At 37.9% G+C, this 25,675-nt stretch overlaps 1 protein-coding gene across 1 annotated transcript in view; it reads left to right on the top strand.

Annotated features, from left to right (window-relative positions):
• CDKAL1 (CDK5 regulatory subunit associated protein 1 like 1) overlaps positions 1-25,675 on the top strand; it is a 418,320-nt gene that overhangs the window by 322,778 nt on the left and 69,867 nt on the right. Inside the window, exon 13 of the mRNA XM_009637900.2 lies at positions 1,917-1,979. Within this exon, the coding sequence (XP_009636195.2) occupies positions 1,917-1,979 (63 nt within the window). The remainder of the gene's footprint in view (positions 1-1,916; positions 1,980-25,675) is intronic.

The raw sequence follows: 25,675 nt of genomic DNA, 5'->3' as shown, positions 1-25,675 counted from the left end.
AAAAAAAAAAAATACTTGAAAGCACTTTGTGTGCAGTCAAAATAGATTCAAGAGAAATAGTCTTTGGGAAGAAAAAGCAAGAACTGGACTTTTTTGTGGTTTGTTTTTTTTCCCTAGAAAATTTAGTGGAGGTCTTCATATTCCAAATTAAAATACTTTTGTCTACTTCTTACATGTTTCTACATTAAGTTAGTTTTTTAAGCAACCTTTTTATATAATAATTTTGATATCTCTTTTCAGTTTATCACATTTCTTCAAATCCTTTTTGTGGTATTATAAGCACTTTCACTGTGTATAACTGTACTACCAGGAAAGAAGTCATTGTAGGATGGTGATGGAATTTGGGTTGTGCTACCCGATGCCTTCATTTGAGTGGCGTTTTTTCCCATTAGAAATAAAAGAGGTATTAATGGGGGCTAGAAGGCAAAGGTTCCTCTACTAAGGGAGATCTTTTCTTCAGCAAAGGTATGTTCAATTGCTGAGAAAGTCTATAGTAACAGAAACTTCTTTTTTAATATGACTTCTGTTCATTTTAAGCCCCTTAGTAAACTCAGAGAAACAGGCCCTGTTAGGTATTGCTTATGGTAGTTGAATAGAGTTGTCTATGACAGAAGTAACCTTCTCATACTGAAAACAAAATTTAACGTTCTTGTTTGAAGAGCAACAGCGAGTAAAAAATTACTTTCTTGACTCTTTAGTGGTCGTAACTAAAACACAGGTAGGGACCTCACAGAAGTAGTGATAGTTAATCTGATACCTTTAATGACTCAGAAATATCCAGCTGTCATAAGTTTGTACTGGTAACTAAAGTTATGGCTTTTATGACCAAATTGCTGCATCTGGACATTTCACTAAAAATAAAAACCAGGTAAAGAAAGGAAATGCATAGTTCCTTCTGCATAATCAAAAATTACTAAATTGTCCTATAGTTTCCAGAAGTTAAAATAAATAGTGTAGTCATACAGCTGTCTATTCAGTTCTCGGCATGCTGGAAACATGAATGGATCCTACCAGGTTAGTTGGAAAACTACTTTCACAGAAATGATAGCAATGGTACAAGACTACAAGCAAGGAGTTATTGTAGTTGTCTCCCCTTTTACACAGTTTCCAACGTGCAATGCTCGGCCTTTCTGGGCTATGAGATAAGTCAATGTCGATTTTGACATAATCAAACTTTGAACTTCTTTGTGACTCATCCCTGCATTAAGATGGAAGGCTGGATGTTTTTCTCCTCTCCCTGCCCCCACTCCATAGGATGCAGCTGCGAGATTGTGTTTAACATCTGCTGAAATGACTGAAAGCTCTTTCATTGATTTCGGTAGAAACTGGATTAAGCAGGTTTTGTCTTTGAACTTTGCTCTTAACAGAAGGAGGTTTTTTCTCTTTGCCTTGGCATTAAATGGCATACCGCCTATTAATTTTCCACAATCAAGGCAATAAGAGTATTAGCATCAAAAGAAATCGAAAAATAATAAATGATTCTTCTTTAAACTGACTCCCTTTAAACCTAATCTGCTATAAAGGAGGACTGCATGTACATGCTAGAATAGCAGACAAGTCTTTGCAAGATTGGAGCCTAATCTTCAAGTTTTGTTATCTGTATTCCAGAACATTATTTATGATTTATTGTGCTGAAATTATAACAAATCTGAATTGTTTACGCATTCCACTGATGTTCCATATACTAGTGTTTATATTTATTAAGGATATATATTATTAACATTGTTAATATATATGTTAATTACTTCCTGGGGTATTTAATATCCTTTATCTGCATATACTGCTCTTCATACCTACAGTTCCATTAACAAAGTGGGGAGAGAATGTGTTTGTACCTGCATACAGCTTTTTAAATCAGTAGTCTCTTTTTCCTGTAACTTTTCTAATACAGTGTATTTATTAATATTACTTTTCAGAAAAAACAGAGAACAAAGGATCTGTCCCAGCTGTTTCATTCATACAATCCATATGATCATAAGGTAAGAAAAAATATAGTACCTACGTTTGTTGTTAAGAATAATTCTAAATATTTGTGATAACTGTATTTCATGTTTAATGCAAAAATGAGAGGAAATTATAAAATTGAAAGTGCTAGGGTATTCGTATTACTTAAATTACGCTATCATATAAATGTTTATTTTTTGAAGCCAAGCTTGAAAAGCTGCATTTTCTGATTTGTGAAACCAGTGACTCACATTAACCTCATAGAAGTATAATTTATAGACTGGCACTAAATCCTGCAAAGTGACCATATGTGGTATCAGATTCCCCTCTTTTTTTCTCTCTCTTTAGAAACTGTGTTACTCTTGAGTATGTTGCTTAGCCTATTGTGTCAATTAGTCCCTGAGATACATGATACTAATGAATTATCTATTGATTCTGGAAGCATCATTGGAAAAGGCTGCTTTGCTAACAAGCCTGGTGGTTGTCTGGGGGAAGAAGAAGAAATACACATCAGCATTGTAACTTGATCCTTGTTCGTAAAGTCTGGGAATCCTGGTAAAAAAACCCAACGTTGATTATATCCCATATTATAGGGTAACAAAAGAAGATCACTTCCCTAAAGATATTGCAATGTGAAATAAAAAACTAAAGCTGTTACAAGAAGATTTTGGTGAACCAGGAGACGGGGATCACAGCATTTCTGTGCTATAACTATTTGTCATGGGGGTTTTGTAGACATGCAAAAGAGCATTAAGCAGCAGATTGAAGGAGAGTTAAGTAGGTTTGTAAATATTTTTTGGGAGTTCCTCCTGGTTTGGATGCATTTGTGGGCATGTTTTTTTAAGCAAATACACTAAATCCTTTAACAATTTGTCAGCAGTCTTTGCTGCTTCTGTTTTGCAAAGCATATGTGATTTTGCAAGTATCCATTTAAAAAAAGAAAGATTTGAAAGATTTTTTTTGTTTAGACATTTCAAAGGAAAGTTCTGAACTCTACCCCTTCTTTTCCTGGCCACGTACCAAATAGCTACACATCAGAAAAATTAGGTAGGTTTTACATTTGGGGGAAGAAGGTGGCAGAAGTATGTATGTGTGTGCACCTATCTGTATGTATGAACATATGCATGTATATATGTAACTACACATATCAGAAATAAATACATTGAGTAAATATTAATGGATTAAATTTATGAAGTAGGTTGTTGCTATGAGTTCCATAGTTGCCAGCAACTTGAAAATTTACAGCTTAAAAAAACATTGTCAAACAGTAGGTATATTCTATAATTTTAATCATTATATTTCATTTCAAATTAAATCCATCACTTCGAAGAACTTTTTATAGATGGACTTGTATTATTTACAAGGATTGGCAAAGCAGGTATTAAGGACCTGCGAAAATTGAGAAACATGAAGAGTAAAGGAAATTAGTGTTACAAGATTTTGAATGGGATCATTGCTTTTTTGTGTTGAAGCATTTTAAGGTAAATGTAATAAGAAGTCAATTAAGATCTAATAAAGAGAAGCAACTGATGAACCAGAAGCTTTGATATTCCTCTCCATGTCTAAATTCTCCTGTGCCAAACACTTTTTTATTCATAGTACAAGGAAATTCCATTATTCTTTTATTAGCACTTTTAATGGAGGTTGGCCATTTGTAACTCCTGCTGCCTTCCTGCTTATATCCTTTGTGGCATTATATCAAAGTATCCTCAAATGATTTTGGCTTCAGTTGTGAAGACTTGTGCACTCTTTACAAATTAGTCATCAGGCAATGTGGAATTGAATATAAATGCTTAGATATATTTCCTTTTGATCTTTGTTTTAGGACCTTTAATAAATTATTAAAAGTAGCACCATTGTTTGATGAGTGATTTTTGAAGCTCCACTATTCTGCTGCTTCCAAGCACATTCTGCTTACATATCTGAGAGTAAAAGGGGGGGAAAAGGACAAATGAAAGTTTATTAAAAAGATAATCTTTCCTTATTTTTCCATTTGGCAGAAAAGGTTTTCCTTCTGCTAACTACTTCCTATTTGTAGTGGCTGCAGCAAATTCATTGCAGATTTCTTGTTCTGTGCTTTTAATTTCCACCTTAGCTGTCAATACCACAATTGTTGGAGTCCAGGGGAGGGCTTTAAATTTTTGTATTAAATATAACAGTAATCTACATTGGTTGAAAATACAGTTCTTTCAAGTGGAGGTTTATATTAGTTTTACTCCAGTCCTGCTTCGTCTGATTTACATGGCAGAAGGGTTGGGGGTCCGGGGGGGCATTTGCTATTTTGTAGATTATTTTCAGTAAGCATAAAAAGATTTTATGATGGCTTTGTGAAAGTGTTGGTAATGCAGGACCGTGGCACGAATAACTTGAATTACTGGCTTCCAGACTTCTTAGTTGGTTGATTAAAAGGTTTTTCTCTGAGAACCTTTATAAAGTAGAAAAGAGATAGCCTTAAAGGGTAAGTTGGAGCTTGGCAGTAGTAGTTAAAACAGATGTAAAAAGGAAGCTCATGAACTACAGTGTCTGGAACAGGGCTGTCTAGCGAGATTTGATAGTACTTCATCCTTTTGTGATGGGATGTCGCATAGAAAAGAGGAAAATTAATCAGAAAATGTTCATTCTTCCAAGCTTGTGCTTCACTCACTAAACCAGAAAGTGACGTTTTGATGGGAGTAACTACATGAACCTTACTAACCTTATTACTATTTATGCTTGTTCAGGAGACCAGTAGCTATTAGAAATAGCAGCTATTCCTGGAAATTTTATCTCAATATATATTTGCCCATCTAGTGCAAGTTACTGCATCCTGAAAGACATTTTAGATGTCTGTGGTTCTGCATTCTCAGGTGAAAAGCCAGGTGTTTTGTGGAGGGAGAAAGCAAGGGTTTCCTTTTCCTTCCACTTCCAGGTGTGGAGTCTTATCTTCTATCCAGTGGGGCCTCAATACAGCAGCAGAGGGGGCAGAGATTTTAAACTTTTCTGTGCAAAAGTGATGGAAAAGTGGAACATTCTGCCTTTGCTGATAGCAGAGGAAGAGTAGTTCAACTCCTGTATTCTTTAATGCCTAAATATGTATAGTTTACCATCTAGTTGCTCTTCTCATTGTTCAGATGAAATCATACAAGAGCAGATCTCAGTAATTACCCTTCGGTTGTGTACTTGCCCTGTTCAGGTTCTCTTTCACCTAGTATCACCGTAGTGCTCGCAGAGCCTGCTGCTATGGAACCTGTGGGTCTGTCAGGTACCATGTCCCTGGCAAAGCTCGTTGTAGCATCAGGCTTGAATGCCTGGCAAATATATTGAACTCTTGATGTCAGATGCATGCAGAAAATTCACTTTTCTCAGATGTCTTTTTCTGTTGTTAAAATCAATATCTCTAAAATTCATTCTTTCCAAAACTAAATAAATATTTAGGAAAAGCTGAGATCTATCGTAATAATGAAAAGCTGTTCTAGGTGAGTGTTTGATTGCCGTTTGTTCAAACTTATTTCAGTTGGCATGCATAAAAATACCTAGAACTCTATTTGTAGGTGAAGCCATTCCTTGTTCTGAAATACTTGCTTTTTCCTGTGTTTATCTAGAGTATGTGTAGTCTGGCTTTCTTGAGAGTCAAACTCTGACTGCTGTGTAACTTTTCTCTTGTTAGCAATATAATAGCTCTTCTGATTACATGTATAGTTTATCTTTTCCTAGAACCATCAGAAAAATAAGATAAAAACGACATCCGCATAAAGCTGTACGAACAACAGTTTTAGCGATTTAAAATTAAAACTAAGATAGTTGAAGAGTGCTTTTTTTACCCTTAGCTGTCATCTGGCTAGTTTTCTACTAGCTCATTTAATGAAAGATTATGTTTGCTCACAAGTAATTTTTGCTGAATCTTTTTTGTCTGTAAACTGTGAGTTCTGCATTGCACACAGCAAGGATTTCATTCTGTCTGCAGTGGATGTTTAACTCCCTTAGTATCTTTCTCCCAAATGATGTTTGCCCTTTAAAACTTTTGACCCAGTTTGTTGAAAAGCTATTAAGGCAGTTGTGATAGTGTGTTACCTGGTCAAAACAACAGGTTTGAGAAGCTGAGTATGAGCTTCAGGATCCAATGTGTAGAAAATGTCCAAATTGAGCAGCACAGAGCCCTAGTTCCTTTTCTTCTTTTTGTCAGATGAGTTAAGTATTCAGTCTAGCCCTGGAGCAGTTGTTTAAAACTGTAATCTTCAATTTGTGTTCTGCAAAAAAATGTTTTTACATATAGTAAACACCGTATAGCAGAACTGCTATTTGGTTTGCTCTCTGCCTTCTTGAGGGGATAGCCAGAAAGAGAGACCTTAGGGCATGTCCACACATGCCTCTGGCAGCATTGTGCTGTTCCAGTGAGAAATCCTCTGAGAGCTGTGCTTAAAACTCAGCTCTGGATTCCTTTCTGCCTTTTGCAACCTGAATCTCTTGCTCAAGAATAGGGCATGATCTATGAAAAAATAAGGTCATGTCTTGTAGCATTAGTGATTTATTTTAGCATACACTGCATCCAACCAAGTAAGAAAAAAAGTCAATGTTCATGTGATTTGTAAAGAGTTTTTTGAGAGGGGTTTTTTTCCAAGTTGAAAGTACTCAGGATTTAAAAAATAAATTACTATTTCAGAATGTGCTCTCATTGATGCAATACTTCGAAAATATTTGTAAAATCTTTAAGCCTCATACTTTAAAATGTTCTTTATTAATGTGTTCTAGAAACTCGAAAAACTAAAACCCCATAGACAATGCCTGTGTGATTGGCAAGTTATATGGACCATTGTATTCAGATACACAATTAAGTGACAAAAAGCTTTCTTTTCTTGTTGTTTGCTTTCTTCTTTTTTTTTTTTTTTTTGGCTAGCTCTTAGCCTGGTAAGCAATTTCCGGAGACAGGGGGTGACCTGCTGTATTCCGTTGGCTTTGATAAAGGTAAATGTATGCATAACTGGCTCAAGGAAGATTAATAACTAGATTATGTATGGCTATCCTTAAAGATAAGGTGCTGGCTGCTGTCACCTACAGACTTACCATGATAATTGTTTTCAAGCAATTATTTCAATAGTGCACAGACTCCTGCTCCAATTTTTAATGGAAAATAGATAATCTGATATCAGCATCCTTAAACTGTGGTTGTAGGGCACCTCTTTCATCCACTGGGTTCTGTAGCTCCTCTGGAGAGTTTGAGGCATTTGTAAGTCAGAAAACTTGAAAAGTGATACTACTACGCATTGAAAGAGGCTGGAAGTAACGAGGGGGTTGAAACTGTGTTTTCACAATGAAACAGGCAGGAGCCACTTTCAAACAGGCAGGATCTCTTTTGGCATTGCCTATGGAGGCATGTCTGCATCGTCTAAGCAGTTTTCATCGTCAAGAACACAAAATATTAATCACAGCAGTGCCCAAGGCTGTGGCATCGTCTGGAAATTGTCCTGGGCACCTGTATGAAATATGAAGCATCCAAAAGCAAGAGGGAAGTCCCAGGTAAGGGGTGAGGGATTGGAGTCAGTTGGCTTCTGGTAGGAAAACCTGTGAAGTCCTGTACTCCTTCCAGCCCCCATACTGTAGCTGGTGGCCTCTGGGGACTGCAGGCTGTGGCAGAGCAATGGAGGGTGCGTTGGTGGCACCGAGAACCAGCAAAACTGTCTTCCCTGTGGTGAGGATTGCATAGTCAAACAGCAGAAAGAGGGGGAGATGGGAAGTTAAGCGCTTCTGTTGGGACCCATTTTCCTACCCATGAGCTGCCTCCTTTCATTTTTCTCCCACGTTCAGGGAAGCTGGACCTTCTGTGCATCCTTTACAAATAAGCAAAATTGAACAAAAGAAATTCTGATGTCTACTGAAAGAAACAACTCTAAAATGCCTGATGTTGACTAACTTTCTAATGGCAGGCATCACCATGCTACTCTGTTAATTAGGTCCTGAAAACTTTGGTTTTGAAGATGTGTCTGCACTGTGGTATGATGTGATTAATGACAGGACAGGCAATTGACATGTTGGACACTTATAATTTCAGCATTAAACATATCTGGCAGGTGAGATTTACATCTTTCAGTAATCCATGCTCATACCTTTTTAGTAGTTCCTGGCCTCCCAGACTTTGCCACCTTCTACTTCTCTGTTTGTTGCTAGCCATCTTTCATAGCCACTGGCATTAAGAAGTTGTTTCTTTTACGTACGAAGCATAGCAGCTAGCACGTTTAAGTAAACCAGGCTTGGATGCTTTTTGGAGTCTGGAAATGGGAAATTTCAGAACTGCTGAAAACGACAAGCGATTCTTGTTATCTTTCCTAAGGACAGGAATGTTTCTCGGATATTAACTGTGTTTTGTAGGATGTGCATTTGCAATGGAAGTGCTGTGAATGTGTAGGTTTTACTTTAGAGCCAGAAAAAAAAGAAAGTAGTTTTGAGATCAGCCTTCAGATTTTTTGGGTAATGACTTGGGTATATGATTCTGGAAAATAACAAAAATCCTTTTAACCTGCTTTTCACTTATTCCAGGAACAGCATTGTACTAAATCATAAGGCAACTGTGAGGTTGCAATGCCTGTGATATAAGCCATAGTCTGAATTTCCTAAAGCAGGTGCTTTGAATTGTTCTTCTGTAAGATGAAAAAGATTTCTAGGTTAATGCTGAAAAGAGACAGAGTCTTTTGCTATCTCCTGCCTCAAAACAGGTTTCAGGCTTAATTTAATAGCTCAGATTTCAGATATGGCCGCATTTTATGGAAATATTCTTATTGTAACCTACATCCATTCTTCTCTTTTCCCTTCCCTCCTGTTCAGAACTGCTTTTTGGAGGAGGTTACATAAAGCTGTTTTGTGCTCTTGATATGATGTGAGGCTTCAAAGACGACTACTGAAAGAGAAAAGCAATCTCTATTTGGTAGAGCAGTGCAGTGGCCTTGTGCTAATGGCACACTTGAACATTGCTTGATGATAGTGAAGGAAATCTAATGGCCTGAAAAGCTCCTGCTTTTTCTTGACTTAACTCTTACCTGCATTGAAGTTTATGCCATCTGTAACACAGAGCGAGCTAATATATAGGCAGTTTAGAAATGGCTGTTCAAATACCAGGAATTGTTTCAGGGTTTTGTAGAGAATAGGAAAAGAAATGGGAAAGCAATGCAACAAAAGGGCTTACTTCTCCGTTGAATACGCTATATAGAAAAAGACGTTATCTGCTCTGTCTTAATTCTGTAGCTGAAATGTTGGGATAAAAGACTTGCAATCTTATTTGAAGTGTATATTGCATCCAAAAAATGAATAAACAACCCAATTCTTGAATTTATTGCTGTAAAACCAGTGGTTTGTTTGTTTGCTTTTGTTTTACACAAAACCTAAAATATATACAAACAGGTAGCATATATATGCTTAATACTGTGGTTAAAACTGTATTCAGTGCTAGTAACTTCTGCTGTAATTGGATATCTAAAGCATCTAACACTGTCTGATGCTGACTGAATTGTTTGGGATTGTTACCTCGGTTATCAACCAGAAGGGAGGCTTTTCCTGCTTTAGGTTAAACGGGTATTTTTTTCTGTCATTTTAAAATGATCGTTCTAAAAAATGATTAACTATAGTCTGTCAAATCACATTTGCATTTATACACAAAGGTAATACTATGTGATGATGCATGGGCATCATATATCATATACCATATACCTCTCCCCCTCCTGTAAAAACATCTTTAAATTTTTTTCAGTTAACTAATCATGATAATAGTGGTCATTTACTTCACAGTTTTTCTCCTTGGCACAGGATGCACACGCTACCTGGTATAGCAGATTGCCTCAAATAAGTATTTCCTACCTCCAAAAAATATTGAAACATAAAATGAGAGACAAGTTTTATGGTGACATTAAATATCTGTCATATGAACTTAAGTAAAACAAATCATATGAGACACATTAATCCTCGTGTTTTCCAGAGAAAGGCATTACCTTTTGCTGCATGTCTTGTATCACTTATGTACCTTGTCTATCATTACTGTGGTACGGACACAAAAGTATGAAAAAGAAAAGTATATTAGGTTGTCTAAAATTAGTTCCTGGAAAACCTTGACATCGCAAAAAGTAAGCAGGCCTGGCCCTGTCAAAATTTCTTTTAAGCTCTCTTTAATCTTGTGTTGGCAGTGTGATGGAGTGTATAACTAATAGTTCTGTGGTCATTCCAAGTTCAGATCAAGTTCAGGTATCTTCCCTTCTTCTATTCCCTAACGTCTCATTTGACCTGTATCTCTTTGTGGCTAGGCAGTTTGTAGTAGATTGGATTTCCCAGTTATCTTTCACCTTCTGACATTTTTTTCCCCTCCCTCTTTCTTTCTAATATTGCCATTTCTCCCCCAACAAAAAAAAAAAAAAAAAAGTTTATTTCTTCTCTGCAAGGTCTGCCTTCTTATTTCTGTTTCTTCCTAACTATTCTTTGTTTAATATCTTCTTTGGATATTAACATTGTATTCTCTCTCCATTTACTTTAATTCACCTGCCCTTCTGGTTTTCTTGGTTTTTTCCTCTTTATGGACCCCCTTAGTTCTACAGCTCTACTTTGGTCATGGCATTAAAGCGGATGCAGGAAGAACTGTTGCTGTCGGAGGGGGAGGCATCAGTGCAGGAGGTGTAGCCGTGCACGAGTGCAGCATCGTGGGAACCCACCCACAGAGGTGGTGGGAGAGTTCTTCACTAGTCAAGAATTTAAACGTTGCTATTGACCTAAGTGTTCCTATGACCAAGCTCTTGAGCTTGCTTGCTTTTAATTAATTACATATCCAGAGACCTGAATTTTGGGAACTTCGCTAACAGATATGATAACTGGCTTTATGTTCTGTTCCCTGTCATCTCACTGGAGAACAATAGTTGGTTTTGCTCATAACATTGCTACAGTCTTTCTGTGTACTTGAATTAATTTGACATGTTATTTAAGATTCTGGATGTTAACCAAGTTGGCACTGATGCTTTTATTACCAGCAGATTTTGAGTAATCTTCTGGTACCCAAAATCTTGGGTAAGATTTTGACTTTCTTGCATAGAATAAACATATTTCATATACTTTTCTTCTTCCTTATTCCTGTTTAAATGCTTGTTTTAACGACCCTTTGATATAAAGCTGTGAAGCAGGTGTGTGTTTTCTGGTTTTGTGTCTGATAATAAGAGTATGGAACTGTCGATGTCCTCTCTAAATATTCTTCTCTATAGCTTCTTACATACATGCACACACACACGAAAACCCATCATCAACAAGAACTTTGATTTGAGATTGATTCCAAGTATCATCCAGAAACGATCTGGTGTATTTCAAGTCAGTCAGGGAAGGATGGGATCACATTGTTCCCAATTCATAAGAAGTCAGCACTGGCTACAACTCCGTCTTCTGCTGTCATTTAAACTCTTGGAACTAGAAACAGTCCTTCAGTTTCGATTTTGTTATAATTTCCTCTCTGTACTGTATCCTACTTAAAGGAGTGAAGAAAGTTTAGTTATCGTACAGCTGAAAAGACAAGTCTGACTAAAGTGACTATGTAAAACTATGGATAGAATTTGGACTTTAGATTGTTCAACAGAGGAAACTCGTTCTCCTGCTGCCTGTCAGTTAGCTGCTCCTCAGCTCAGTTAGGCCACTCTCAAGCGTGAGCTCAAGTGCTCTGCTTGGAAGGGCAGCTTGGAGGAGGAGTCTCAGAGTCTGCTAGCAAACCATGTGGATTTTGCATAGTTAATCTGGGTGGTTGTCACCTGCCGCAAAGCATCTGTCTTAGCTGCGTCTGAAATTTAGGGTTCTTACAAACGTGGTCTTGCAATGGTCTTGCACTCAGTCTGCTTCATGGTCTTACAGGGAAAAAAGGGAGTTTGTATTCCGGTGTAACTAGAAAAACATCCGGTGGTTTTTACCAATTGCTCATCCTTTTTGAGAATTGCAGGATGAACACTGAAGGATGTCAGTACTCTGGTGATTTAGTATGCATGCTTACAGTAAAATTAGCAACATTCAGTTAAATTACCCAGATACTAACATATACTCTACTCGTGTAAATTAGGGCAGGCTTGAAGGACTTCCAAACCTCATTCAAGGGTGGAGGCTCAGTCAGTAGACTTTGAGTTCACTCTGCAATGCAGACATACCATGGAGGTATAGGTCCCAGTTCAGGGGCAGAAGAAAGCATCCTAAACCACATGATTTCATTCCAGCTGTACTTGAACTTCAGTATATCAAGGAAGGAGTGGTGCTGTTGGTAGGAAGAGAGGTATGAACCTGGTTTTTGTTAGAAATGCATGTTAACAAAGCATATTTCATTCCTTAAATATGACATGTTCTTCGTATTATTTTTCCTCTGCATTCTGGTATTTTAAAATAGTTTTCATCCAAAAAACCGGTATCCATCCAAAAATGGGTAAAATAAATTATCCATCCTTCCATGCATTTTTTTGAGGGAAAGGGTCCACCTTGAGAGGCTTGTATGGCAGCCATCTTCTTTGGAATTTACTTTATGATTTCAAATTTTGGCGAGATGCCAACATAAAAAAAAAATCATCTTTCCAAGAAGATGTAGTTTCTTCCTGTAATTCTAGAGACTGCCTCTATTTGATTTGCAGTATCTGAAGTATAAGAGGCTTCTGGGGCCAATGGTGAATTTAAGGTTTGGTATTTCATGATCCATCAGGATAAAGTTGGGGAGTTTATATCTCCTTAAAGGAACAGGAGCATTACAGTTTCTTTGTGATAAATGCGGCATTTTCTAATATCACTGAAAGCAACTAAGAGGTTGATCTTTAAAGATGACATTTTAGTTCATATAAATGGTGCTTTAGGTCATGTTTAATTTTTCTTTCACCCTTGCCTCATACAGTCATGGTAGTCATACCTAGTCGTCTAGCCTTATAGAAAAAAAGATGGATATGCAAGTAGTTGACAAAGGTCTTTAAAACACAGCACGAGATTTTTTTTCCAAAATATATTTCTGTGAAATTTGATATATGTAGCACACATAAGAGAGGTGTGATAAAACACTTCAGGTTGCAAATACAGGCAGTCATACTGACAAATCCTTTATTTCATACTGTCATACTTCTTCCAGGAAAAAATACCTATGTGTTCTTACTGCTGCTCATTTTCGCATCTCCCTTAATATTGCTAGCATCGTTTATGAGGCATATGTATGGCAACTTATGCTCCTTCATGCCTTTTATTTTTACAAGCTTATTTTTTATACAAAAGGCCTGCTTGGTCACTGTTTTACGTTGCAAACAGCAACCTTGTTTTCCACAGAACATTTGCAGAAAATGTGTAATATAAAGCTAAAAATATGAACCGTTTGTAAGTCCTGTACAGGAGCAGACATTAAATACCAATTCACGTGTCAGACAGACAGTGGCAGCTGCTTTGTTAATGCATGGCACAATCCCATATTAAATCAAATGGCAAGTGCACAGTTTGACAGATACTGTCATCAGTGCAAACATTATTAAACTCATTAAAGAGCTTGCTTTTAATTTTTTATTTAAAGTACATATACTTGGCTTGGAGAGCCTTTCTCAGTCAGAGCCTACAGCAGCAAGTCCTACTTCTCCAGGTTTTGTGCCTAACAAAGCCTGATGTGTTTCTGGCTGTTCCTCGGGGGCAGTGCCGCGATGTTTATGGCTTCCCCTGCACATCACGCGCTAGGGTCTGTGACCAAAAATTCCATTTGAGAGCACATCGCTCTGGATAGCACTCAGTGGTCTTTTCATTTTGATTGATGGCTCTGGTTTTGCACCATCTGGCTTCTGATAGGCTGCATTAATCATATTCCGAACTAAGAAAATTTAGACAGGATTTTTTAATAAGTACATGCATGTGGAAAAGAAAAGTGCATGTATATATGTGTTTGTGTAATTTAATTCCTATAGGTCCCAGTCATAAAAAAAGAGAGCAAGAGTCCTGTCATACAGTTTGTGTTGGGATAAATAGGTCTCTAAATAAATCCCTACTTACGAATGCTCATTTTTCAATTTTACTCCTACTGTTTTAACTTCATTTTATTTTGCTTTCCATCAGCTGTTTGTAGTCACTGCCTTATGTTGACATTGTTTTCTGTTGGGAACAATGGACTCATTTGCAGCATTTGAGTTGCGTCTCAACTGTTTTAAGTAAATCTTAAAATTTCTCTTTCTGCTGCTTTGGTGATATGCTGAAGTTCCTTGCTTCTGTGTAAACATAGCTTGAGATAATGGTTTCCGAAACAGAACATCACTGTCTTTTAAATTCTGTTTGTGTAGAACATCTTAAAATTGTCATATTTAAATTCACATCTTGAGGGAAAATTAAAAATCTTAATTATACGTAGAGTATACAAAAGTCAGTAATCGGCCATATTGAGGGCTTCTGATAGAGTTTGACAATAGAGTATTTAAAGGTGTTGTTGGAATAGCAAAATTAATAGTCTCCCAATATGTATGTAGGAATTAATCAGCCAACATGCAGTTGTTAAGTGTTCCAGGTTTTATTTGGATTTCTAATTTACAAGTAAGCAGTTTTCTGTATTCCTTCTCATTAGGTTGCTTTCATTCTGTGATATTTTACAACATGACTTAAGGGAAAAAAATTGTCCTATGGTGTACCCTGTCACATTGAAGCCATGAGCTGAATGTAAGGCTTCAGAAGCTACTTAATCTTCACCTTTTAAATTTTCAAAGATGATGGGATGAGATGCTACCCTGGATTCCCTTCCACCTGTACTGCTGTGGATACAACACACTCCATGAAATGGTGGGCAGACAGCAACACTTTATACTCTTAATAAGAAATAGAGTATTTGCTGTATCCCCAAGTCCAGCATTAGCTTGTCACACTGGGTTGCTTTCTTAGGCATTCCTCACCAATCAAATGGTGTGGAAGTATCACAGCCACCAATTTTTTATTGACAGCTATAAATTGCATTATATTTGGGGGGTTTCGTAGGGTTTTGTTTTCTTGTTTTGTTTTTACTTTTTTGCCCCATTTTCGCTCACTTTTCCTCAATATTCTCATTAGTAGCACTTGCAAGTACTTTGGAATCTTTTTTTTTAATTTATTATTCCCTCCGCTTTGCTTGTGAAAAATACCTTAAGATTGAGGTACAGAAGAATTCCATGTTTAACTTAGCAGGAAGGTGGAGCAACATTCATCCATAACCCCCCCACAACCTAAAGCAAAACTTCCTGTTCTAATTTTATTTCTGCCAGGCTTGATGATGTCTCTCTGTAGAGTAGATGAGGTTTATTTCAAGACATCTGGCATGAATTCTTTATAATTCAGAGCTGCACCTAAGGTTCAAAACTAATGGCGTGTTAGAAAGTTGTTTGACATGCTACAGCAAGAAACAGTTCTTGAGGAAGATCTCAGGACATTCAATCACTGTGTTTAATAAAGATAGAAAGCTCTTTAAGGTCTAGCACTGTGCAGGTGCTGAGAACACCCTGTCTCGCGTTTGTTTGTTTCCACAGTTTTCTGCAAAACTCTGCTTTTTCTGTTGCCTTCCTCTAAGGTGTTCATGTTTTCTTGTACGTTTGCTTTAAAGACAAGGCTCGTTTGTTTACAGTCTCACCGCTTTTTAAAATAGACATCTGTGGTTGAGAGAATCATAATTCAGCAATAATCTGTGTTAAATTAAGTATAGATGCTGGAAAATAGGATAAACAAAACCTGCTTAATCAATATTACAAAAGTACCATCTTCATTTGTGTGCCAAGGAGGATTTTAAAAAAATCTTAACGGCCACACTGCTGATCAGACTGTGCCCAGTGTTGAATTACAGTTCTCCAGTAAATCAACAACGGATCTTGAGTAACTTTGCCTTGCCCCTCCCAGATGCAGAACTCCCACCTTATTTTGCCTGAATCATTGTAATTACAGTTTACCCTGGAGACATTATGGAAGTTAAAATGTTAAAAGTCTTGCCAACAGGCATAATCAGTCTCTTCTCCTAAGCTCCCTGTTGGCTACTCGTAAAAGCCTGGATCCTCAAGCTCAGAAGAAGCCTTCAGTACGCATACTGCTCCCCAGTGTTCTCATTATCCAGCTTCCAGCTTGGAATAGCAGCATCACCATACCAGCTTGTGGAAGCTGGAGCAGCCTTGTTGGCAGCAAAGGTCTACAGTGAAAATGACAGTTGTTTATAGTAGTGCTCTGCAACGGATGCTCTGAACGTTGCAAGATCCCAACAAGGTATAGTCACTCCTGTGTTACATTTCAAAACATGGAGAAAAAGGTAAAATATATTTGCAAGGGTCTTCCTGAGAACTGAAAAATCATTGATACTGTCATTTAAAAACTGGGATTGTAGTGTCAAAGGGTGAGTTCAGGGCCTGCAGGATGGTTAATAGAAATCCCTAAGAAGTGAAAGATTTATACTGTGGGTGTCCTTTCGTCTCTTTCCAAAGTTTTGTGCCAGCCTAGGAAAGTTGCCCACAACAACTTGTCGTCAGTAGATAGAGACTGCTGGTGTTTTCATCTGGTGACTTTCAGGAAGCAGCTCAGTGTGAAGAAACTTTGTATTACCATCTTTTCTGAAATGCAAGGCCTGCTTATGCTTTTCAGCTGCACAACTCCAGTCAGCCTTATCTTAGTCCACACAGGTTTAATGGCTTAGCTTCTTGAAGTCAATGCCAGTCACTGAATTCTGTAGAAATATGCCCTGCATTGCTCTAGTGATGCTGCATGTTATCTTTTCTCATCGCCGCTGTGTGTTTTGTTTCTGTTTCATTATGGAGAACAGAGGGAATTGAATTTTGAGTTGTATTTTGGGGTTGTATTTTTGTTACTTTCTTTTTTAGTTTTATGGTCACTCCCTAAGTTGAAAGATATGTAAGGAGTAAATACTTTTAAATTTGTTAAGGTTTGCCAGCTTCTGTGTGCATATTCCATTCTTTATGAAGCTTTCCAATAAGAAATCAGCAAACGGGATGACTAAACCTTTTAACAGACTCCTTTCCAGGGCTCTTTAATATACCGGTATCTGGTTTTGCTGTTATGCTGATTATTAGTAACATTGTATCAAAGGATAATGTCAATTTATTGTAGGTTGTTTGGGTTTTGAAAACAGATACCATTGGTTGTTATTTTCAAAATTTCTGCTTGGTTGTATTTAAAAATCTGTGGGATTTGATATGAATAATCAGAGAGTATACAGGTAAAGATTTTAAAAATTCTTTCAAAGGGTTCCTACTTTAAGAGTCTACATACAGGGGTTTGGTGCTTTTAAACTCCTTTATAAATACTGCCTTTGAGTAATTTCTTTTCTTGTGATGCCTGTAGTTTTAAGGGGAGGGGGAGCCCTTTATCGATTGTATTCTGTGGGTATGGAGCGTACATTCCTCTGTTAATGGTTGGCGACTGTGGGCACTGTGCAAGCTCTGTGTCTGGTAAGAAACTGGGCCTGTACATCTAAACATTTCGTGGAAGTAGAGAAAGTGAAAGTACTTACTGTAAAACCTTTGTAATGCCTCATATCTAAATCAAAGTAATAGAATTATTCATATTGGAAATAGGCTAATGTTATTGCCAAGAAAGCTATTTTGTCTTTAGTGGTAGATAATATGCCATTATATCACATGCATGTACATCATTTCTGTTGAGAATGCTCTCAAAATTATCGTTAGAAAGAGGTCTGCTGTGCTTTGGTGTATTTTTTTTTCCTTCACTGCAGCTTACCATGGTTCTGAGAACATAATTCCATGAAAAGAAAAACCTAGAGCCAATGAGTTAATTACCACTGAATATCTCTGTGTGTATGTATTGTGGTGGCAGTTGTGATTTTTGAGGAACAGTCTCCTCCTTCAGAATCTTGCCAAAATCCTGGTTCCACTGCAATATGTAAAATAAGGTAACAGCTATTTTCTTCTGGAGAGTAAGATAGCTTTGGACTTCTAAGATTCCGTAGGAAAAATACCAGGCGTGTGGAGATGTATGAATGTATGGAGGAGACTTGGCTGACCTGTATTTGTGTGTCCAAGTCAAATACCAGTCAGAAGTTATTGTTCTGCTGTATTTCCTCAGCAGTGAACAACAAAGTGACAACTGCTGTGGTACTTAGGCACCATCTGTCTTGTGAACCCTGCCATTCTGTTCTTGCCTGAATATGATAAATTTTACCTTATTTCTCCAAGAAAATAAAAATAGTACTTAATCTACAGTTCAAAAGCTGGATAACTTCCAAGTGAGGCTCTGTTAGTAGTGATATCCCTTGTCTCTGGGGGTGTAAATTTGGGCTTACACCTAAGTGTGTGTATATAAATATTACGGATTTATTGCTATGTGTGCTGTGCTATGCCACAAATACAAGTCTGTATACAAACATGCTATATAACAAAAGATCTTTTTAACAAGAACAGTACTTTGTATCCACAATAAAGTAATAATTTTTAACTTACTTAGCTACAATTGAAGACTTGAAAGGTATTCTAATGATCAGGGAAGGTTGGGGAGGGATCAAGGTGGACTTTTATTTGCTTCAGTATTTTGAACTCCTCTTTGCTGGTGGTATGTTGCGGACAGTTTCTCTAGGTATTTTTTATTTTAATTTCAGCATGGTGAGATTTGAAATTACTGGATAATTTTTCAAATGCAACCTTCCTTTTTCTTCCATATAAACAAAATTAATTTAGAGTTGACTGCTTTTTTTCCCAGAATGCCCGTTGAAGTAGGATTTTTCTGTCTGTCTTCCTGCTGCTTTTTCCACTTCCAAACATTTTCGTCATCTTCAGTTTTCTTAGTGTTTAACTGTGCTCGTGGTCTCAGCCCCTGAATTATTATGCTGCACCACTTTCACAGTGTAATATGTTGGACAGCAGCAAAAGTACCTGAAAGCCAGCTGGCTCTGTGCACGGCTTTGTCTTACGAAGAGTCTAATGAATAGACACTTTAAAATTGTAACCAAAAATCTGCACATGTCTCTGCAGAAACTTGAAGCACCTGCTTCAGTTTTTAATTTTACCATTTTTATAAAGTCTACGCGTTCATAGTCTTTCTGTCAGAGATACAGGGTCTCCAGCATTAATTACAGATCACACTGTGCCTTGAGAAAAGGTGACCTCACGTTAAAAGACTTAATTATTTTTAGACACTTTATTTTAAGAAAGTGATACCCACACTGAAACTTCTTTGCAGTGAGCATGCATAATGAAAGCAGTGTGTGAAGCCATGAATCCCAATTGTATGGTGCTTGGTTTTGGGTACCAAATGACAGCTAACCGTATCTAAGCACTGAACGCATGCTATCTTATGAAATTAGACACCCTATATGTAAAGCAAAGAAAGCTTTTGTAATGGCACAAATATACAAGATGGGGCATCATTACCTTCATTGCCTTTTTCAGTCACTTAGAATTTTTTGCTGAAAATTTTATGAATACTTTTTCATGTTCAAAGTGTCTGTTTGGTATAATGAAGTATTTTTCTTACACAAGTGAAAGAACTCCTTTACTGTTCCTGAAAATTTGAAAAAATATTGTAAGAATTTCATACAGGAATTGCTGTGGGAGCAGATTGTTTTGAAGGACAAGAAGGTATGTTCCCAGATGTGATTTTCTTGCTCTGCACCCTCAGTTCTCTATCTACAGTAGGTGCAGTTCCCAGTGGAGCAGGAAGCGTGAGAGAGAGGTGGAGATGGTGCAGGGCTCTTTCTGGATCTCCATAAAGAAGGCCCAACAACAACTGGCTGACTAAAATAGCTACTTTAATGAGATAGAGTAAAAAGAGATAGCAAGTCTTGCGTCCCTTCAGATGTTGAGAACCCCATGTTCGTGCAGCATCGGATGGAGCCTGGATGGGTTTTCCCGCAGCGTGCTGCACACATTCCAACCATGGAGAGGTTCCCTCTGGGGTCCAGAAAGGAGCAAAACTTGCTCCTTTAATACAATTAGATCTCCTGTTGTAAAAAACATGAAAGTGTCTTGCCACCTTTTACCGCTTTTCCTTTTAAAGTATTCTACAGAGTAGAATTTGTGCCTATACATGTTATATGCTTTCTCTGTTCTCAGTGAAATATTCCAGGTACAGAAACCCTAGAAAAAGTGATAGTGGTGAAAGGAGCAGTGTTACAAATGCAGTCAGGTTTTTGTTTTGTTTTTTTTTTAAAAAAGGCAGATTAAGAAACCACAAAACCATTGTAGTCAATAATAAACACATATGACTTTTTTAATATCTGGCCCCTCTCCTCAAAAAGTGGTGTGAATGGGGAAATGTCCTTGTAAATGGGGCGACCCGTATAAACACTGTTTGTGAATACCAAGGTGAATGTGCCTTCAGATATACCTCAAGAGACTTATATATGAGAAAACCAGCAAGTGAAGAAACAAATGCCTAAAAAAAGAAGAAAACAGCCCTACCAGACTCAGTGTCTGCTTCACTTGGAGGAAAGACATAAATATTGTTTGCCACATAACACTGAAAAATGTGTGATGAATGTATCAACTGTAAAACCTTCATTGTTCCTTCAGCTAAAACAAATAGAATGTGTAATTAGTTCCCTGCTTCTGCCTAATCCTAAATCCCAAGAAGATTACGTGCCATTTGAATCATCATCTACCTGTTTTTTACAGGCATGTTTCGGTTGTTGCAAATCATCTCCACGTTGCATGCACCAAACCTCTGCAAAGCAAGAGAGAACAGTTAACACTGCCCTGACATGCTGCATTTAGGTAGTTAAAGAGGGGCTTCCTGCTGTGCTTGTATTTCATCGACTTAAAGCCATACCAGTGATTTCCAGATGTTTATAGCATTTTTGCCACTGCCTTTGTTTGTACACTTGGTTTTATAGATGAATCTCAGCACTAATTTTATTTGGTTTTTTTTTTTATTCCTGTTTGATCAGGCAGTTAATCCATTGTAATTTGTATCTTTAAAGTAAAGTTCACTTCCAGTTAACTGCAGTACACAAAGTAAAATTGTTTTGTTATTATGTTTGCAAGGTAAAATTAACATGTTTTTATGGACGCGCAGTAAATTACTGATTTTATTTCTGTGTCAGGATGAGAGAAAGATTGCATTAGAACTAATATAATGTGAAATCTAGCTTTAACTGGAAGGACTCCTGAATGAGAGAACCTTTAAAGGCATTGCTTGAGGTTTTTGTCTTTTTATATAAAACTTCCATGAAAGTCCATTTTCCTCTTCTGCACCATCTTGTCCAAGTTTAACTATTGTATATTTTAATGAATAGTCAGACCTCTGTTGCCTTCAGAAGAGCCCAGGGTAGCTCACTGGCCTTTCATAAACCTCTTGCAGAGGGCACGTAAATGCAGCACCACCCTGATTGTTTTCACAAACACAGTGACATGGTGGAAGAAGTTTGCTGAAGTCATGTATCAAATCTCAAATATGCAGGTCAAAGCAATAGTTCTGAGTTTGGTCACAGTGTCTGAAAACCTCAGCTAAATGCCACCGTGGAGTTGCAGAGAACCCTGTAGAGATCACAAGCAGTAGCCCCACAATTTCCACACATTTCTACAGGAATAAGGTCTTGGATGGAGAATATGGGAAAAATCAGCAAAGCCAGTGAAGTTCATATCTGTAGAACCGGTGTTAAATAAGCCTCATCCTGGTCAGGCCACGTGCCTTGTGCCATTCTGGAAAGCTCTCTGGATAAAGATGACTTCAGAGTTCATAGAGACAGTCTGTATGCAGAGCTAATGTCTTTTTTTAGACAAATTGCTACTGCTAGAAAAACCAGACAAACTTTCAGGCTATTGAAAGCTCCTGTTTCTCCCAACCATATCAGCTAATCTCATTTTATTAAAAAAAAAAAAAAAACCAAACCCTATGAACTTTGCTTTTCTTGTGTCCTTAGACTATTGTGGCTGCACCACCACTATTTTAAAATCAATAGAAGGATAGGGTATTGTTACCCATTTCATTTACTTCGATGATCTGAGATGTCTTGGATTTCCTGAGCTATGCTGTAGCTTAAGCTGACAAAACTGAGTTTTAGAGAAGCAAGAGTATTCTCTGATTCCTGCCTTGCTGTTTTCTTATGAAGTGCCAAAGTACAGCATATACAATCAACTTCAGAATTCTTTCTTCATTCCTTTTCTTTTTGTAGTAGAAAGGAAGAGCTACTGCACTTGTGCCTGACGAGGAGGAAGAGAGTGGTGCATAAGTTGTGCAAGGCTGAGGTTGGACAGTGAGTCAGACAATTAAGAAGAAGGTGGCGTGACCAGAAGAAAACATTTAGAAGCAAGTGGAAACAGAAATACTAACGAAAAAAAGCATGTTAGTTTGGTATTTTCTCAGATGGATATTTGGATTATATTTATTTGATTAATATTGTGATTTATAGGTGTAACTGGCACTTTTTTCCTGAATAGAAGCAACTCTATCTCGTCATACATAGCATCTCCTACAATCAAGCACAATTAAGCTGGTCTCAGATTTGCATATTATGAAGTTGTATGAGCTTATTCAAGCCAACAAAAAGAGGTCTCTTGCTAGGCTAGAGCATTATTTGAGCTAATCTGCCTGCTTGAGTACATTAATGTTTTGCATATGGTTCTAAGAGATATGTGCAGCTGGGTGGCATAGTTCTGAATTACTGGAATGATTCATGGCACTGGTTTCTGTGCAGTCACCTTTTCCTTCTTTAATAAATGAATGCAGCCTCAAGTCAATAGAAATCCAGGCTTTCTTTGCACTGCAGCTCAAGTATTGTTTGTTCTTTATAGCAAAGATCAAAGGATATATAATTTTTTTAAATAGCATCAGGAACCACTCATAACTCATTGAAATGACTTCCCCCTCTTTTCAGTCTTAGAACTATACTCTTGTGCAGTATTTGTTGTTTTATTGTGGAATATAGATGTCACTGACTGCAGTTATGTTGATTCAGTATGGCCTTTTGTATATGTTTTTCAGATCTACAAATGATAGCATTTAATTAAAATCCACGTGCTAGACCAGATGCTCCTTTAAACGGAAAAACTTATAATATGGGCAAGGAAGCCTCCCCACGTTTCTGTGTAGGGATTTTTCCTCCCAGGAAAATACTTGAAGTGAGGAGGGGTGGTATAAATACACAGGTGGTATTCTGAAAGCTAAGAGGTACCTAAAAAAGCTTGCTTTGGTTTTAGCAGCCTCCTTCTGTACAAAATGTCTGCTTCCCCCATGGAGCAGGGTTTTACTGTGCCAAGGAAAAATCCCGACTGTTGTGCTGGTAGCAGCCTCCACTTGGTTGAAGAAATAGGTGCAGGTAGTTAGAATATAACATGATGGGAGATGCACACAGGTTGTGAAGCATGGGACTCAGTGTTATGTGGGAACAAAGTCAGCAATTGGCTTCCGTATTTCCTTGTTCCTTTTTTATCACCGCATCCTGCCCTTGCTGGCTTCATTCTTGGGCATGAGTAGAAGGAAGTACGAACAAGGGAGCAAAACTAAAAACTTTTCCCTGTAGCTCAACTTGCTTGTTATCATGCTTGTGGGACTGCTCACGCATTGGTGACTGGAGGCTCTGGAAAGATGTGTGTTTTCCAGGCAGAGCCAGCACCCAGCAGCGCTGCTCTTTGCTCTAGCCGCTCCTGCTTATGCTCCGTATTTGTCAATCCCATACGCCTACTGCAGCCAGCCATCTCTCTCCCCTTCACCATGCACATAAAGCACATGTTCTGTAAATCCCTGTGGGCCATCTAAGTCCTGTTACAGGTAAGGAAGGAAAAGATTAAACTCTTCTTTATTTAAATTTAGGATAAATTTCCTGCTTTTAATTAACTTTCCAAGTACTCTCTTGTGAACTTTTTACTCCTCCCCTACTTCATGATTTCTCATTTGACCCCTTTATCTTCTGCCTTTTGTGCTAAAAAAGACATTTCTTCTATGCAACCCCCCCTACTTTATTTTCAGAAGTTATGCTTAAGGAAGGAATAAGAAAAATGCTTTTCCTCCCCCAGGTTATTCCCATGCTTTAGTGCAAATAAACCCTCCTACACTTCTGTTTTATGTGAAATTATCATGTTGGCATTGGGTCAAAGAAGATAGAAACTCTCAAAAGGGGGTAGGTGGTAGGGAATGCAGTTTCTAGATAGTCTTCCCTCCCCCCCAAGTTTGGAAATGATACTAGCATGTGCATTGGAGGATATGTCCAGGGCTAGAAAACAGGTCTGTTATTTAAATCATATTGAAAAATATGGAAACAACTTGGCTTGATTTACCTTTTCTTTTTCTTGGAGTAGAAACCATATGTTTATCTTCGGTGTGTTCTCTTATACTTGCCAACTTCTGAAGCTGTAAAGGTGAACATTTAGGGTGATTACTTAGGACATTCAGTGCTTTAGTTTGGTTTCAAAAGAGACTTTTAAAGCAGATCACATGAGAAATGTTAAAAAAGGTTTGGAGGAGGGACTTGTCCTTGAATATGTGTAATAGATGTATACTCCTTTCCCCCTTGTTTCCACAAATAATACACAGGAGAAATGTGATACTGCTAACGTAGCTCAGGTTTTTGTGTCCTGCGCCTCCTGGCAGGAGAGCAACGAGAGCGAGAGTCCCACAATTCTGTCTGCTGGAGGCTGAGAGTCTTCCCTTAAGATTCCCATCTCTTTCATCTACCTCTCCTCAAAAACTTCCTCTAAACCTCTTAGAGCTGAGGATAAGAGAGAAGAGGAGGAAGAAAGAAGTGGGATGGACACATTAGGGAAGTGGAAAGAGCAAGTCAGAATACTAAGCAAAATTCTGCGTCAGAAGTTTGCTTTCAAAAAAGTACTGCTGGGCTTCAAGTTAGCAAATCCTCCCTGGACTGAAACTCGGGAGTCTGCAACCTTGCTTGCATCCCCAGACTTAAGTGAGTTTCTTGCCATTCTTGCACCTTTGCTTCCCATATTAGCAGTCTGTATTTGTTGTCATCTGTATCCATCTAAACAGGAAAGGAAGCCTCACTTTGTAAGGAAAGTCGATCTTGCAAGGCACAAGAAGGAAGCAAAAGTGACCAGCTGCTCATCCCTGTTAACTTGGTCAGTTACTTCTACTAACAGGAAAAAAATGAGGTAAATTCCATAAAATTGTTGGGATTTGCAAGTACCTTTGGATCCAGGTGTTTCCAGGGCGTTGCACATTTGTTTAGAATAGCAGTAATGCCCTCTGTTGTGGGATTTCAAATGAAAGCAGTTGTTAATGGTGTGGTGGTGCGATGGTATGAGTCTCCTTCAAATCATACTTCTTAAAAGTTAGCTGTATTGGCTTAGAGCTCAGGCTACCACTGGTTACCCAGTGCTGTTTTGCTGCCCAAGATGCCGTGAACCATCAGAGCCGAGTTGGATTTATATGTTTTATATCTTAAGGTCTTGCCCTGACTACAAAAAGACCACTAAGGTCTTAACTCAGTTCAGCCATGTTCTCTGTGAATAGATGTCAGCATGCAGAACGCCATAGCAGTTAGATCTATCAAATGCAAGGGACTGGAGCAATCACATCATAATAATAATTTTTCTAATTAAAAAGGGTCGATTGAATAGGTAAGAGAGGCGGTACTGAAGCAGTCGAAGTCAGGCTTCCAACACTGCAGTTAGGTTCAGAAAAAGAAAGTGATTTTAGTAAGACAAATGTCGCCTCATTTTTATCATGTACTTTCAGGAATTATTTTGCTAGTCAGCAGTGCTGGACTGGTGTAAAACAAGCCAAGGAACTGTTGAAGCTGTTCTTTCTTAACCTGGCGAATGCAGTGTAGATCTAATGGCTAGCACAGTTGCATTTGCAGCTGTATGATACCATGATTTTTTTCTGAGGTGAA

This window comes from Egretta garzetta, unplaced genomic scaffold (genome assembly GCF_000687185.1).
Source record: "Egretta garzetta isolate BGI_Z169 unplaced genomic scaffold, ASM68718v1 scaffold14, whole genome shotgun sequence".
Lineage (NCBI taxonomy): Eukaryota > Metazoa > Chordata > Aves > Pelecaniformes > Ardeidae > Egretta > Egretta garzetta.
The sequence above is the reverse complement of the archived record's forward strand: the minus strand, read 5'-3'. Positions and strand labels throughout refer to the sequence as shown.